The sequence below is a fragment of the Typha latifolia genome, chromosome 1 (genome assembly GCF_019914945.1).
Source record: "Typha latifolia isolate L0001 chromosome 1, TyphaL0001v2, whole genome shotgun sequence".
Taxonomy (NCBI): domain Eukaryota; kingdom Viridiplantae; phylum Streptophyta; class Magnoliopsida; order Poales; family Typhaceae; genus Typha; species Typha latifolia.
The window spans coordinates 7,014,377-7,027,370 of NC_133086.1; the positions used below are offsets into that span (position 1 = coordinate 7,014,377).

Consider the following 12,994-nt stretch of genomic DNA (forward strand, 5'->3'; position numbering starts at 1 on the left):
CCAGACATGGGCTAAAGTTATCAAGGAGGTTACTTCTGTTCATTTACACCAACCACAGAGTGCAGCAAAAGATAGGGGTACTTCTGTAATTTTAGGCTCCTCCAAAAACTCTCCTTAAAGCTTAAACCCTACCCCCTCCCACACCCAGTCGCTTCCTGTGTGATCCCCCCCCACCAATAATAACGCTCTAACTCTCATGGCGAAGCGTCTGATTCCTCTCTTGAACAGAGTTCTGGTGGAGAAAATAGTTCCTCCCTCGAAAACCAATACTGGGATCTTGCTCCCGGAGAAGACCACTAAGGTTTGGTTAGCCAAAGATTGCTCTTTTCCTTCTTAATTGTGGTCTCAGATAGTTAAATGTAGTTCAAATTTCGATTGGGTTTTGGAATTGGTTGTTGTTGGGGGTGATGATGGTGATGGTAACTCTCTGCATTTAGACTTGGTGGGTTGTCGTTAATTGGTTGCATTTTGAGCTTCTTGGTTTTATTGCTAGAGAAGTGACGGCGTGAGGGGAAGAGGAGAATTGCTAGGGTTTTGTACAGAAGACAATTTTGGATTGTCAACAATTGCCTATGAAGCATGGATATGGATACAAGATATTTATACGAACGATACAGATACGTTGATATGGCAACTTTTGAAAAATAAGGATATAATACTCTTAGTTACGTAGTTTGTATATGTATATATTTATGTCTACGCATATATGTTAGTGAACTTATGTACTGCATTTTCTTAATTGAGGAATTATATATTTATATAAGGAGACATCTAATTTATTTTAAAAGAACTATAATTCATAACAAACTTCCAGCATATTATTTAGTATAGTACTAACTAAAATGTAGATAAACAAGCGAATTCAATCTATAAATCAAAATAAAATTAACTATTGTAACATGATTTCCTAATATAAATCATAAAAATAAACAAGTGAACTCAATATTTTCATGAGAAGAAACCATCTAGATGTGATAATCAATAAAAGGTAATAGTTTTCCTCAATTTGACTCATATTGATAGGATAATCTCATAAGTGTTCAGAACATTATTTTTTATAAAAATACATCAATGAAGTATTTGGTATATATTTGGAAGTATCCGACGAATACTGTATCTGATACAGATATGGTGAGAGTATGAAAGTATCTGTATTTCATAGACAATTGCTGATGGGAAATTTGTCAATAGTCAACATAAAATCAAGCTTTGTAGGTTATCTGCTATTCCTTTTGGCTTTCGATGGAGAAGACTGATAGTTTTTCACTTTTTTTAATACTTGCATGAGCTTGTGGGTTAAGAAAACTGTGCCTTTTCTGTATCATGGTCAGTTTATCACGGTTTTGTTGTTCATTCTTGGACTTTTTTTTTTAATCTTCCACTATGGGACTGTGTTTGCTGAAATGTTTGTTTTGGTTTTGTAAGTCACTGGATAGAATGGGTAGAGAGATCTTCTCCTTTTGTTTCAAGTGAGATCCTACTGATGTTTCTTTTCTGTAACTATCAAATTTACATTTTCTGTCTTGTTGCCTCTAGCTAAACTCTGGGAAAGTTGTAGCAGTGGGTGCTGGTGCACGTGATAGAGATGGGAAGCTGATTCCTGTTTCTGTTAGGGAAGGGGATGTCGTTCTTTTACCTGACTATGGAGGGACTGAAGTAAAACTTGGAGATAAAGAGTATGTTTGATTTCTCTTTAGTTTCCATCCTTCTATTTAACTGTTTAAGTTCTTTACAATGTGTTCACGTAATTATGCAGACTTATTTGTATTAGTATCTTTGAAATGTTCTACTGTTATTGTTACTAGTAGAGTTAAGGGTTCCTTCTTTTATCTTCTATGATGAATTGCACTACTTTTTGATATTATAACAAGTATTGTGGTCATCATGAGATTGTGATCCCTCGTTATAAATTTGTAAATTCTATAATTCTGTTCTTTACCCCGAGATCTTGGAAAAAAAGAAACATAATTTTAATACACTTGTTTAAAAATTCAAAATAGAGATAAGCATCTGGCCTGTGAGAAGTATACTTAGTAAGTGTAAGATATAATACATTCATTATTACTTGAAGGATTATATTGGTTGTCTTATTGTTGAATGTGAATAGGGCAACTTGAAGTAATGCCAAATCCTATCTAATTTGGATCTTGGCAAAAATTTTCTGGATTATGATTAATATCCTTGTCTTGTGTTGGACAGTGATTTTCTTATGTTTTATTTTATTTTATTTTTTGTGAGGTGTGGAGATACTTGCTTTTCAGCAGAGCTGCGGTACGCAACAATATTTGTTGATTCTGCATTCTGGTTATAATGTATAAATTATTTTGATCTTTTCAGGTATCACTTGTTCAGGGATGATGACATATTGGGCACTCTTCATGACTGATAGAAGACATGAAAGAACAGTTTGATCTTTTTGGCTTATTCTTCTGTGACTCTTTGGTTGGGTGCCCAACAATGTTTGACTTAATGTTATCAGGCCGATCATGTTATGTTGTGATTTTGCTGTAGAACTGGTTGACCAAATCCAGACTCGTTGAGAAATATTTATTGTGGTCTGCCCAATCACCAAATCGGTAGGTCAATGTTTTTGTACCAATAGTGGATTCAAATTTCTGGGAGAAACATTCCTTTTCACTGTTTGGATTCGCTCTAAGTTGTCCCAAGTGTGATTATCTAAATGCTAAATTTTGCCGACTTTTATGCATTATTATGTTCTGAAAAGTGTAGTTATAATTCATATGAGTCTGGTTTTTAATCCGAACCTTTTGGTAGCTTCTATGCCGATTTCATTTGAAAGGCTTGAAAGGTTGTCGATACTCGATAATAGTTGCATGGCAGTTCTTAACATTTTGCCATCTCACTATCTCAGCTAAAGCCTTCCATTGGAATGCAGTTGACAGAGGGCTGTTCAATGCCTCCTTCCATTAAATTTGCAAAGACTTGGAAATGCAAGTAATATCATGGAGAGAATTTGCCACGGCTGATCCCCTACATCAGTGTCCTCCTTTGCCAATATCACATTCAGGCACTCCCCTTGTGAGACGAATAAAGCTGCTCACTGGCTTGCGGCCCATAGCTGGCGGCTGGCGGGGGTGAATACCCTGTAGGCATATTTTTGTATAGGAACTCTCAAGGTGTATAATAGAAATATTATTGATTGTACCTAACTTTTGAGGTAATACATGCCAAAAAAACCTTGGCAATGAGGAGACAAAACTACCAATCAGTAAGAACCACAATGAATTGTAAAGGATGATTACGGTTAGCTTCCAACAACTGTTAGCTAGTGCTCACGGTTATTACTATATACATCCAACTCATCTCAGCCAAACCCAAATCTCCAGTTATTGTTCTCTGATTTGTTACAAACTAAAAGGATTTGAGCATTAGGTTTGACTTCAAATAACTAACCATCTGTAGCAATTCTTTCTTGGGAGGTATCATATTGCATTTCTTTTCGGACATCACTGGATATTATTGTCTTGAGCGGCCAAAGCTGCCACCAATCAAATGAGTCAAAAATGCTATTCTGAATGTAGGGTAAAAAGAGCAAAAAAAATTCTTTTCTTTTTCCAGCTTGCACTAAAGCATAGGATAGGGGATGTACATCAAAACTTTGCAAAACTTTGGATACTTGCTTAGCAACATGATACAGAACACTAATTCTCACTTGAAACAAAATATTCTTATTGTTAAGTTAGAGAAGAAATAACGTAAGAAAAATAGCAGAGGGTTTGGAAGTAGTTGCTTATGATGGTGTCCTCAGATCTAGTACATCAGTTTCCCTCTGCATTGATGAACCTTTGCGCAGCTTCCAAACTCAGTTCTTTGTGCACCTGCAAGAAAAGCCATTATTGAAGTCAAAACACAGAAATAGAGATTAAAAGTGAATTAGATAAGGCACAAGTGTTCCTACAAGTATCTCATGAGCCTTTTGAAATGCTTTGCAGAACTGCTCTGCCTTCATTGGCCCCACCTGACATATGAAGAAGGTTTTCCATCGTCACTCAAAATATAGTATTGAGTCATATCACTTACACAAAACCAGAAGAGGGTAGTATTCATAAATAGATGATATGCAGAAATAACTTTTCAGCATTGGGGTTTCTGAGCTCAAAGAAACCAAATTAGAATTAAGTTCTGTTAAATCTTGACTGACATTAATGCATCAAAAGTACAACTTGGTGCCAAAAAAAGAGTTTACTGATTGAGTGATTGGTCAAGAATGTAAGCACCATAGCTTGGTAGAAAATATGGTGGTTCTGAGTAGGTCTTGTTTTCCTTGGATCTGCATGTACTCAATGATTTGTCTAACACAAGATGGTACAATTTTTAGGTGTCAGTCGCTTTGACTGGTTGGTGTAATATTTCAAAGCTGAGACCCATGAAAAAAGAAAATCCGACAAGAAGCAATTTCTATATTAGGAATTCAATTTTATTTCTTTTAGAGTGTCAATAGTGCTGCGGTTGTACCCTCTGATTTTATTTGTAAAAGCAGCAATCTAGCAGGAATTTAAGTGTCAGGAAACAAATTTGATGTTCCCTGGCACGCAGGTTTTGACCCATTTTGGTAGATAGCATCAAGGCATAGAATGTAATTGAGGCTTGCTATATCCCATGAACCTCCAGTTTAGGGCCATCTACTAGGTTTTGGACTCCTAAGTCTAAGCAGCCTAAGACTCTTATAAAGCAAGCAAGTGAATATAGTCACTGATCAAATAAAAAAAGTCAAAGGTTTCGAATGAAAAAGCAAGCATGAAGGGCACATGGGGCTGTGCCACCGAAAACCCATGGTATAATAAGAAGTCATTGACAATTGACTAGTTTGGTTGAAACTTTGACTTGCGTGAGCCTGACCTTTATTAGACAATCAACTGATCAAATGATCTACTTGACTAGTCCTAATTACCATGAAGCCAACCTAGAAACTGAAGTTGACCTTAAAAAAGAATATGGAGCAAAAAGAGGCTGGAGAGGAAGTGGCCAGATTGCATGTTCTTTCACTCTCTTCTACTCTTCATAGCATGAAAACTAAAGTATATAAATTGCATGTAACTATATTACATGGTCCTCCAAGCACTGATAGTAGAGCGTCAATTTTGGTGTGACGGCATATGGAGACATTAAGATTTGGGTTAAAATATAATATTCAGCTTGAGCAAGGCCTTCACATACTAACAGATATACAACATACCTTTCTTTCAGCAGCAATCCTTAGTTTCTGCCAAAATATATCTGTCAAGAAGAAAAATAAACAAGTCATGATGCTTCCTCTCAGCAATAAAAGAGGAAGAAAATTACTACTTAGCCCACATATTCATATTTAGAAGTATGTAACCCAAGGTCTCTTTTCACCACTAGTTAAAAGGTTAAAAAATAAGTGGTTGAGAAACAACATAAAGACATCCATTAGTATACAAGAAGGATTTTTCTGAAAGATACACCCATTCTATAATATTGCATTATAGTTACAGCATTTTGCATTCTGCAGCAAGCATTAGTAAGCTGAGTTTTTGACCAAATTATTGCTATAGGAAAACATATTTACCAAAGTACTACACTAGTCAAGCTTATTACAAAATTACAACTTTTGCCAGCTCAATGTCATGTGAAAATCGCAGCTATCTCAAGCAACAATTCTTATAGCTGAATACCTATTTATAAATCATTTTTGTTCAGAAAGAGATTTATAAAGCTTTATCCTACACAAGCTACTTTCTCCTGATTATTGCCATTAGAGCATCCCAACCAACCTTGGAATGGTCAAAAGGAGATCTGTATACCTTCCTCACCATCCTTTTGCTTAATTAATACCCTTGCCCAAGTTTGGTCAAATAGAAACCTGTATACCTTCATCACCATCCTTTTGACTTCTCTTTCTCTTCCTCCAAGTTTGGTCACCCATATACCCATGCCAAACCAAAGAAAGAGCTTGATACCACCACTTCCTCCAGTTTTTGGAAGAGAAAGAGGAAGCAAACAAACCTCCTCTTTTCTTTTCTAACTCCTCTAAACTTCAAGCTACGACTCCATTAAAGTTCCCACTCCTCTAGAAGAGATGAGAGAGAGAAAGAAGAGAGAGGTTATGGAGGTGGGCACTTCGAAACAAGGCGAGATAAGAAGATATCGTGCTAAGTTAAAATGCTTTCCCTTAGTGATTTAGTTTTCAATTTTTTTCAAAAGACATTTTCTTTTCGGATAATCCTATTAAGAATTGTTGTTTACAACAACGATTTTCTACACGGTGCTAAGCTAACAAAAGTTGTAGAAGTTTTAATTTAAGTTTGAACAATATAGCAGTTTAGTAAATATTATTTACTGCAGCAGTAATTTGGTCAAAAACTCTTAGTAAGATTGCATAATGCCTTAAGGTTCGCCAGTCCGACTGAATTCTCCAACTCATTTCAATTTAAAATTTTAAAGAACCCTTTATAATGCTTCACTGTATTTATTTCCACCACAAAAAAAAGAAAATCTACAACACTGATATCCTACTACTATACCAGAGGAAACAAAAATTGGAAGGTGAAGGAAATAATAAAATTTTGACAGGCATGTAATGCATGCAAACATACTTTCTTGTTTATAGCATGACATAAGAATTAAGATGCATGAATATTTTCAAATCATCTTCTGATAAAATGACAAAAAATTTAAAAAAAGAAAGAAAGAATGGGAATGTATCAATAAATAGTAATGGTGACAGATACGTTCACGGTGACAATGGAATATATCAATAAATAGTGAGCAGGGTGAGAGAGGGTAGCAAGAGTTTGACGAAAAGAAAAGTAGACAGAAGAAATGAAGATATAGAAATGTAAGAGAAGCATGGATTAGTTAACAATGGTTAGGCAACCAAGTAATTATTGTAAGCAGAGGCATAGAGGTATGGCAAATTGCAGCATATGGAGGGTGAACCTGGTGATAGAGCATAAGGAGGATCACTGCTTGTTATACTCATTTCTTATGGCTGCTGTTAAAAGAAAAAAAAGATAAAAGCTTCACTAGTAAAAATAGTCTTCTCATTTGCATGTAGACATGATAAGCATGAAGTATAGGTCTAAACTTAAGGTAGTTACTTAGGAGGTATTCCAAGTGAGGAATTTCTACAAAGTGCAACATGGAAGAACAAGTGTTGGAACTAATCAATCAGCAAACTTGATATATGCTCTTAACTTGTCATGTAGTTATATCTTTTGTATCCTTATGCGAAGCTACAGATTAAGTATGAATATCATGCATATATGAATGTACCTTCATTATCAATTTCTCTAACATCTTTCTCATCAGCCTCTTTCCGAGCATTATTCGGATCTGTTATCTGCCAATCATTTATTTCAACAAACTCAGTAGGAAGTCAGATGATTTGGAAACAAACATTAACTTTATTTACTATACATTGTTTTGTGTTGGCCGTGACGAAGATCCACTTGTTGAACCAGATTCAGCCTGCCAAACGACAAGAAAATTTTGTTAAATTTGACACATCGTCCATCGAATAGGAATGCAAAAAAGTAGCTCCCAGAATGAATCGCAATCAAGTAGTGTTAGCTAATTTTCTCAAGAATTAATAAGAGTGTCAACAACTTCTGTAAGGGAGTATGGATTGGACAAACCGATTCACTTAGGAAATCTTTCAATCGAGAGGATCTAAATATATCCAAACTATAACAGAAACAAGAAACGATTTTGATGCCAAGAGCATTCGCAAAATAAAATATATATATATATATATAAAAACAATTAAGAACAGACCCGATCTCAACTAACTGCAAAAATAAGAGATGGGCGTTTTCGGTTTCGCTTTGCTCACTTCATTGTTCTGGGGAGGAAAAAAGAAACCTAATTTATGCCCTAAAAGTACGAAAAAACTTAGGATTGGGACACACTCTTGTAATCTGAAGGAAGAATATGCAAACCAAAAAAAAACTAGGAAATTGGTATGCGGAGATCAATCCCAGTAGTACCAGAAGTAAAGAAGAAAACTTTTAGAGGGAGAAGGAGAGCTTACGCAGTAATTTCGAGATCGGACGACGGGGAAGAGATCAAGAAGACGTCGGAATTCGCGCTCATCCATGGTTTCTCGGGTCCTTGAGGCTGTAGAGGCTGAGGAGAAAAGAAGCCAGGGGCAAATAGAAAGCCGTAACTTCGCAGATAAGAAACCTCGTTACTGCGAATAACAACGAAGGATAAAGGATTTATCGGTTTTTTTATTTTTCCCTTATCGGACGTCTCTTCTCCTGTTCGGCAAAAAAATCCTTTCGAGAAAAAAAAAATACAGATAATTTTTTTATAAAAAAAAAGTAAAATTCATTGATTAACCAAAGCCCTAATCAGCATTCTTATTGGTTTCACAAAAAATATGAGAAATACTATATCTACAAGGGTGATTTGTGAACTTGGTTAATCGCGTTAATAACAAGTAGAGAATCAGATTCGCTTAGTAGATTTAAGCAAAACATAGTCTTATAGGCATAAGAGGGTCTCATACAAGGCTAAGGTGTTATTAAAGCGATTACCGACAAGAGAAGGGACACCGATAGGAGAATGTCAAATAAACCCTTGTCCGATAAGTTCAAATGGAGTAGTAAAGAAACCGTCAATGTTCAATTTATTGAACTCCGAAGAATAAGAGAAGAAGAAGTCTGGTGAAAAAAATGAAATATGTCAATATATTTGGAGCAAGATGCGACCAAATGATCTCAGGCTATGCTAGGAGGTTTATGAATTTGAGAAAAGATGATGTTATTTACGTTCTTCCAATAGATGATGACCATAAAATAATGGAGGACTCTTTAATCAGCTTGAAGGGTTCTATTGCTGAAGAACCACATTCCATAAAGAGAGACCAAAATTATATTCAGATTAATCTTGATAGTAGGTATTAAAAAGGGAGCGAGCTGCTATGTTCCCCACCCTATTCCAAATGTGAATAAAACTCGAGCTTGTAATAAGATTAAATTAACCCAGTTCTCCAACAAAGGGGTTGCGCAGACGAATTGCACCAAGTGAGCTACAGTTGTCTATTTATATGAAACAGTTTGGTTATTCGCCAAAGCTAATTATTAGGAAAAGTTTCTTCATTATTGGGTCTATAGTTTACCTGATCTTGAATATATAAAAAGAGATTTTTAAAAGCCAAATTGCCAAGGTAACTCACAAAAAAAAAGAAAAAAAAAAGAAAAAAAAAGGAGAGATCTAGTTGATAAAATATAGGGTATTTAGCGTCCTCTTGATCTGATAGTTTTATGTTGGCTTTGTCATTGGATCGAGAGTCGAGACCGGAGCTGACAGCCAGCCCCTGTAGTAATTCGACAAATAAGTAGTAATATTTAGTTTTGTATGTATTCATTTGATTTCTTCTTTTCTTGTTAAAATAATTTAATTTGTTGTATTGCTCACCTTTGCAGTAGTGGTTTTAAAAGTAGTTTCTAGTATTACTGCAAAAACAACATACATGAAAGTTCATAAAACAAGGTAATATAATTAGCATTGCAAGATATAAATTTATATTCAGAATATCATATTTACCAGAATCATCTGATAGCAAGGAGAAGTACTGCTAACAGAAGGAATGTCATTTCCTGAGCGGAATAGCATATAAAACCAACGAGTCATATAGCAACAACCAGGTAATAATACTGGCAGGTAGCAAATACCAACATACAACACTGAGAAGCTCCATATAGTATTAAGCAAACATATGGATATTTCTAGCTAGTTCAAGGACAACACGAGATGGGATTAATCTTTGCTTTCTTCCTCTAAATTGCAACTCGGATGGACTCAAATTTCCTGAGCAACTTCCTCATCCTCCTCATCCTCATAATCTCCTTCCTCGTCAGCAGTGGCATCCTGGTACTGCTGGTACTCAGAGACAAGGTCATTCATGTTGCTTTCAGCCTCGGTGAACTCCATCTCATCCATGCCCTCACCTGTGTACCAGTGCAAGAAAGCCTTCCGCCTAAACATCGCGGTGAACTGCTCACTCACCCTTCTAAACATCTCCTGGATTGACGTAGAATTGCCTATGAAGGTCGAGGCCATGGATAGACCTTTAGGAGGGATGTCACAGACACTGGACTTCACATTGTTCGGGATCCACTCCACGAAGTAGGAAGAGTTCTTGTTCTGGACATTGATCATTTGTTCATCAACTTCTTTTGTGCTCATCTTGCCACGGAACATGGCAGAGGCTGTGAGGTAGCGACCGTGGCGGGGATCTGCAGCGCACATCATGTTCTTAGAATCCCACATCTGCTGGGTCAGCTCAGGGACAGTGAGGGCGCGGTATTGCTGTGATCCGCGTGAAGTCAGAGGGGCGAAACCAACCATGAAGAAGTGGAGCCGGGGGAAGGGGATCAGGTTAACTGCCAGTTTGCGGAGATCAGAATTCAGCTGGCCAGGGAACCGAAGACAGCATGTAACTCCACTCATAGTTGCAGATATCAAGTGGTTCAGGTCTCCAACTGTTTGGAAAAAAAAAAATTACAAGGGGCAATTGTGTGAATTCATATGAGTCTCTCTCTGTCGGCTGGGATGGGGTCAAATAAAGATGTAGTATGCCTATTAAATTCAAGTAGGTGATATGAAAATCTAATATGATAATGACCAAGATCATGTTAGGTGCGTAATGACACTATTATCCAGCCAACTATCAAACTTATTACTTATTATATTCCACAAATTGCCTCTAATGACAAACAAGGGTTGATGTAGCATCACTTTCAGTGTGGATCCACACCAGACTCAAGCAAATACTTGTGATCTGAAAACCTCTCTCACAACTTTTGCAATCTGGTAAGGCTATCATTTTATCAAATTCTGTAAAAGCTCTAAAATAGTGGTTTCCAACTTTCCATCTATGTCAAGCACTATGCTACAGAACATCCAAGATATCAATCTCATTAGGTTAATAATAAACCAGCTAACCTAAAAGAATTAGTATAGCAGAAAAATCTCATTTTTTGGTTCAACACATATGTATAATGAATCCTAAAACATAAATATAGTCGATGGAGCATTTTAGCCAACAGTGCATTTTTAGAACCCCTAAATCAGCAAGAAAAATAGAAGCCATAAAATTAGATTATAAAGAACCCAGGCTTTCCCTAGCATGAATAGGTTGTTATGTATGAAATTACTTACAGCTAGGAGTGGTCAGCTTTAGAGTGCGGAAGCAAATATCATAAAGAGCCTCATTATCCAACACCATGCATTCATCTGCGTTCTCCACCAATTGGTGCACCGAAAGAGTTGCATTATAGGGCTCGACGACAGTGTCAGACACCTTCGGGGAAGGAAAGACAGAAAAGGTGAGCATCATGCGATCAGGGTACTCCTCTCTGATCTTTGAAATCAGAAGTGTGCCCATCCCAGATCCAGTCCCGCCTCCAAGAGAGTGGCATACTTGAAACCCTGAGAAATACAAAACAACTATACAAGTTAATTTACAAAAAAGAATAAGAGAATAAAATGTGTAGTGAGAGTTAATTTAGTTAACCAAAAGAAAGGTGCTCTCTTTGACACTTTGAACAACAATAGCCCCAGTTATTAGATGTGGAAACCATCTCAACATATTCCCAAATACCTTATTCTCCATATATACTAACCACTAAGTCTCTTATTCTATCTATAATTGCATGGGATTCATATTTCACTTTGAAAATAACAAGTAAAAAGGAAGAAAGGAAAGGTAATTAACCTTGGAGGCAGTCACAGTTTTCGGCCTCCTTCCTCACCACATCGAGAACTGAGTCGATGAGCTCGGCCCCCTCGGTGTAATGCCCCTTCGCCCAGTTGTTTCCAGCACCAGACTGGCCAAATACAAAGTTATCCGGGCGAAAGATTTGGCCGTAAGGTCCAGTGCGAACACTATCCATGGTTCCAGGCTCCAGATCCATGAGAACAGCCCTGGGGACGAATCTCCCACACGAGGCCTCGTTGTAGTACACATTCACACGCTCCAGTTGAAGATCGGAAGTGCCGACGTACCTCCCCGTGGGATCGATCCCATGCTCGTCGCATACTACTTCCCAGAACTTGGAACCGATCTGGTTCCCGCATTGCCCACCTTGGATGTGGAGGATTTCTCTCATCTTTTACCTGAAATCGAAGAGAAGTCGAGGTAAGAACTCTAGATCAACTCATGGTGACTCTAAAATGAGAAGAAATCTAAGGAAAATAACGAATCTATCAACGTCATCACACGGAATCAAGGAATACGGTACTAATCATAATACTGAATTCCTTAGTCAAGCCAAAATCTAAGAATAAAAGTACTGATTTCTATAATCTCCCGAAATCACGAGAAAACTTGAGTGCAATTCAAAAATCGAGAGATCTGTGAGAATACTGAGATCACTCTCTCGTCACATACTTCAAATCAAACTTCTTTGAACAACAATCCACATAATCTAACAGAGAAGACCGACTTACTCAAAAGAGATCGGAGATCGAGGGGTAGAAGAAGGCGAGTAAATGGGGTTAGGAAGTCGAGAGAGGTGTGCATATATAGATGACGAAATGGGGGAAGAGAGTGATCGGACGGCTAAGATCTTTACTTGGCCGTCGGACGAAAAGATCGGACGGCCAATGGGTGTGTCGGTTTCGTAAAGGCCGAACCGCTGCTTGTTTGGGTTTTGAATTTAACTTGGGAGCCAAATGACGGAATTACCCCTGCGTAGCAAATTGTCAAGTTACCAAATTACCCCCTTTCCGTTGGATCTCCAATCCAACGGTGCAAAGGAACGATATATTTTGATAATTATGACCATTTGGAATACTTAATAACAAGGAGAAGACTAGAGAGTTGGGTTTGAAAGTGTGAGCTTTTTGGTTGCACCAAGTACTGACTTACATATATATAAAGTATAGAATCTAGTATAGTTGATTGGACATGTTTGTCATTAAGTGCAAGATATAAGTGCCTTTCTTAATACACTCTCAATTGAACCATTTATAATATTTTGAGCATAAAATGAAGGATTAA

General features: G+C 37.1%; 3 protein-coding genes across 4 annotated transcripts; 1 reads left to right on the forward strand and 2 right to left on the reverse strand.

The window, feature by feature from the left end:
* Positions 1 to 145: 145 nt before the first annotated feature.
* Positions 146 to 2,656, forward strand: LOC140780328 (10 kDa chaperonin, mitochondrial-like). The gene is made up of 3 exons (XM_073125787.1): positions 146 to 301; positions 1,537 to 1,676; positions 2,338 to 2,656. Exons 1-3 carry the CDS (start codon positions 197 to 199, stop codon positions 2,384 to 2,386), a joined length of 294 nt encoding a protein of 97 aa, XP_072981888.1. The 5' UTR covers positions 146 to 196; the 3' UTR covers positions 2,387 to 2,656.
* Positions 2,657 to 3,618: 962 nt separating this feature from the next.
* Positions 3,619 to 8,445, reverse strand: LOC140780327 (uncharacterized). Its single transcript, XM_073125786.1, has 6 exons — positions 8,015 to 8,445; positions 7,402 to 7,452; positions 7,258 to 7,324; positions 5,198 to 5,238; positions 3,920 to 3,979; positions 3,619 to 3,839 (listed from the first exon to the last, which is right to left on the reverse strand). Exons 1-6 carry the CDS (start codon positions 8,078 to 8,080, stop codon positions 3,780 to 3,782), a joined length of 345 nt encoding a protein of 114 aa, XP_072981887.1. The 5' UTR covers positions 8,081 to 8,445; the 3' UTR covers positions 3,619 to 3,779.
* Positions 8,446 to 9,529: 1,084 nt separating this feature from the next.
* LOC140783994 (tubulin beta-5 chain) lies at positions 9,530 to 12,623 on the reverse strand. Of its 2 annotated transcripts, none has more exons than XM_073131174.1 (4): positions 12,442 to 12,623; positions 11,708 to 12,108; positions 11,152 to 11,421; positions 9,530 to 10,472 (listed from the first exon to the last, which is right to left on the reverse strand). In XM_073131174.1, the coding sequence occupies exons 2-4, from the start codon at positions 12,099 to 12,101 to the stop codon at positions 9,790 to 9,792; spliced, it is 1,347 nt and encodes a 448-aa protein (XP_072987275.1). In that variant the 5' UTR covers positions 12,102 to 12,108; positions 12,442 to 12,623; the 3' UTR covers positions 9,530 to 9,789. The 2 variants fall into 2 exon arrangements, with proteins under 2 accessions (XP_072987275.1, XP_072987281.1); XM_073131180.1 differs by having other exon boundaries at positions 12,383 to 12,485.
* Between the last annotated feature and the right edge of the window lie 371 nt (positions 12,624 to 12,994).

Coding starts and splice junctions, on each gene's coding strand:
- LOC140780328 (XM_073125787.1), top strand. CDS start 197: ATGGCGAAGCGTCTGATTCCTCTCTTGAACAGAGTTCTGGTGGAGAAA. Junction 302..1,536: donor TCCCGGAGAAGACCACTAAG/GTTTGGTTAGCC, acceptor TGTTGCCTCTAG/CTAAACTCTGGGAAAGTTGT. Junction 1,677..2,337: donor GTAAAACTTGGAGATAAAGA/GTATGTTTGATT, acceptor TGATCTTTTCAG/GTATCACTTGTTCAGGGATG.
- LOC140780327 (XM_073125786.1), bottom strand. CDS start 8,080: ATGGATGAGCGCGAATTCCGACGTCTTCTTGATCTCTTCCCCGTCGTC. Junction 7,325..7,401: donor CACGGCCAACACAAAACAAT/GTATAGTAAATA, acceptor AATGATTGGCAG/ATAACAGATCCGAATAATGC. Junction 3,840..3,919: donor AAAAGGCTCATGAGATACTT/GTAGGAACACTT, acceptor CTTTTCTTGCAG/GTGCACAAAGAACTGAGTTT.
- LOC140783994 (XM_073131174.1), bottom strand. CDS start 12,101: ATGAGAGAAATCCTCCACATCCAAGGTGGGCAATGCGGGAACCAGATC. Junction 11,422..11,707: donor AAACTGTGACTGCCTCCAAG/GTTAATTACCTT, acceptor TGTATTTCTCAG/GGTTTCAAGTATGCCACTCT. Junction 10,473..11,151: donor AAAGCTGACCACTCCTAGCT/GTAAGTAATTTC, acceptor TTTTCCAAACAG/TTGGAGACCTGAACCACTTG.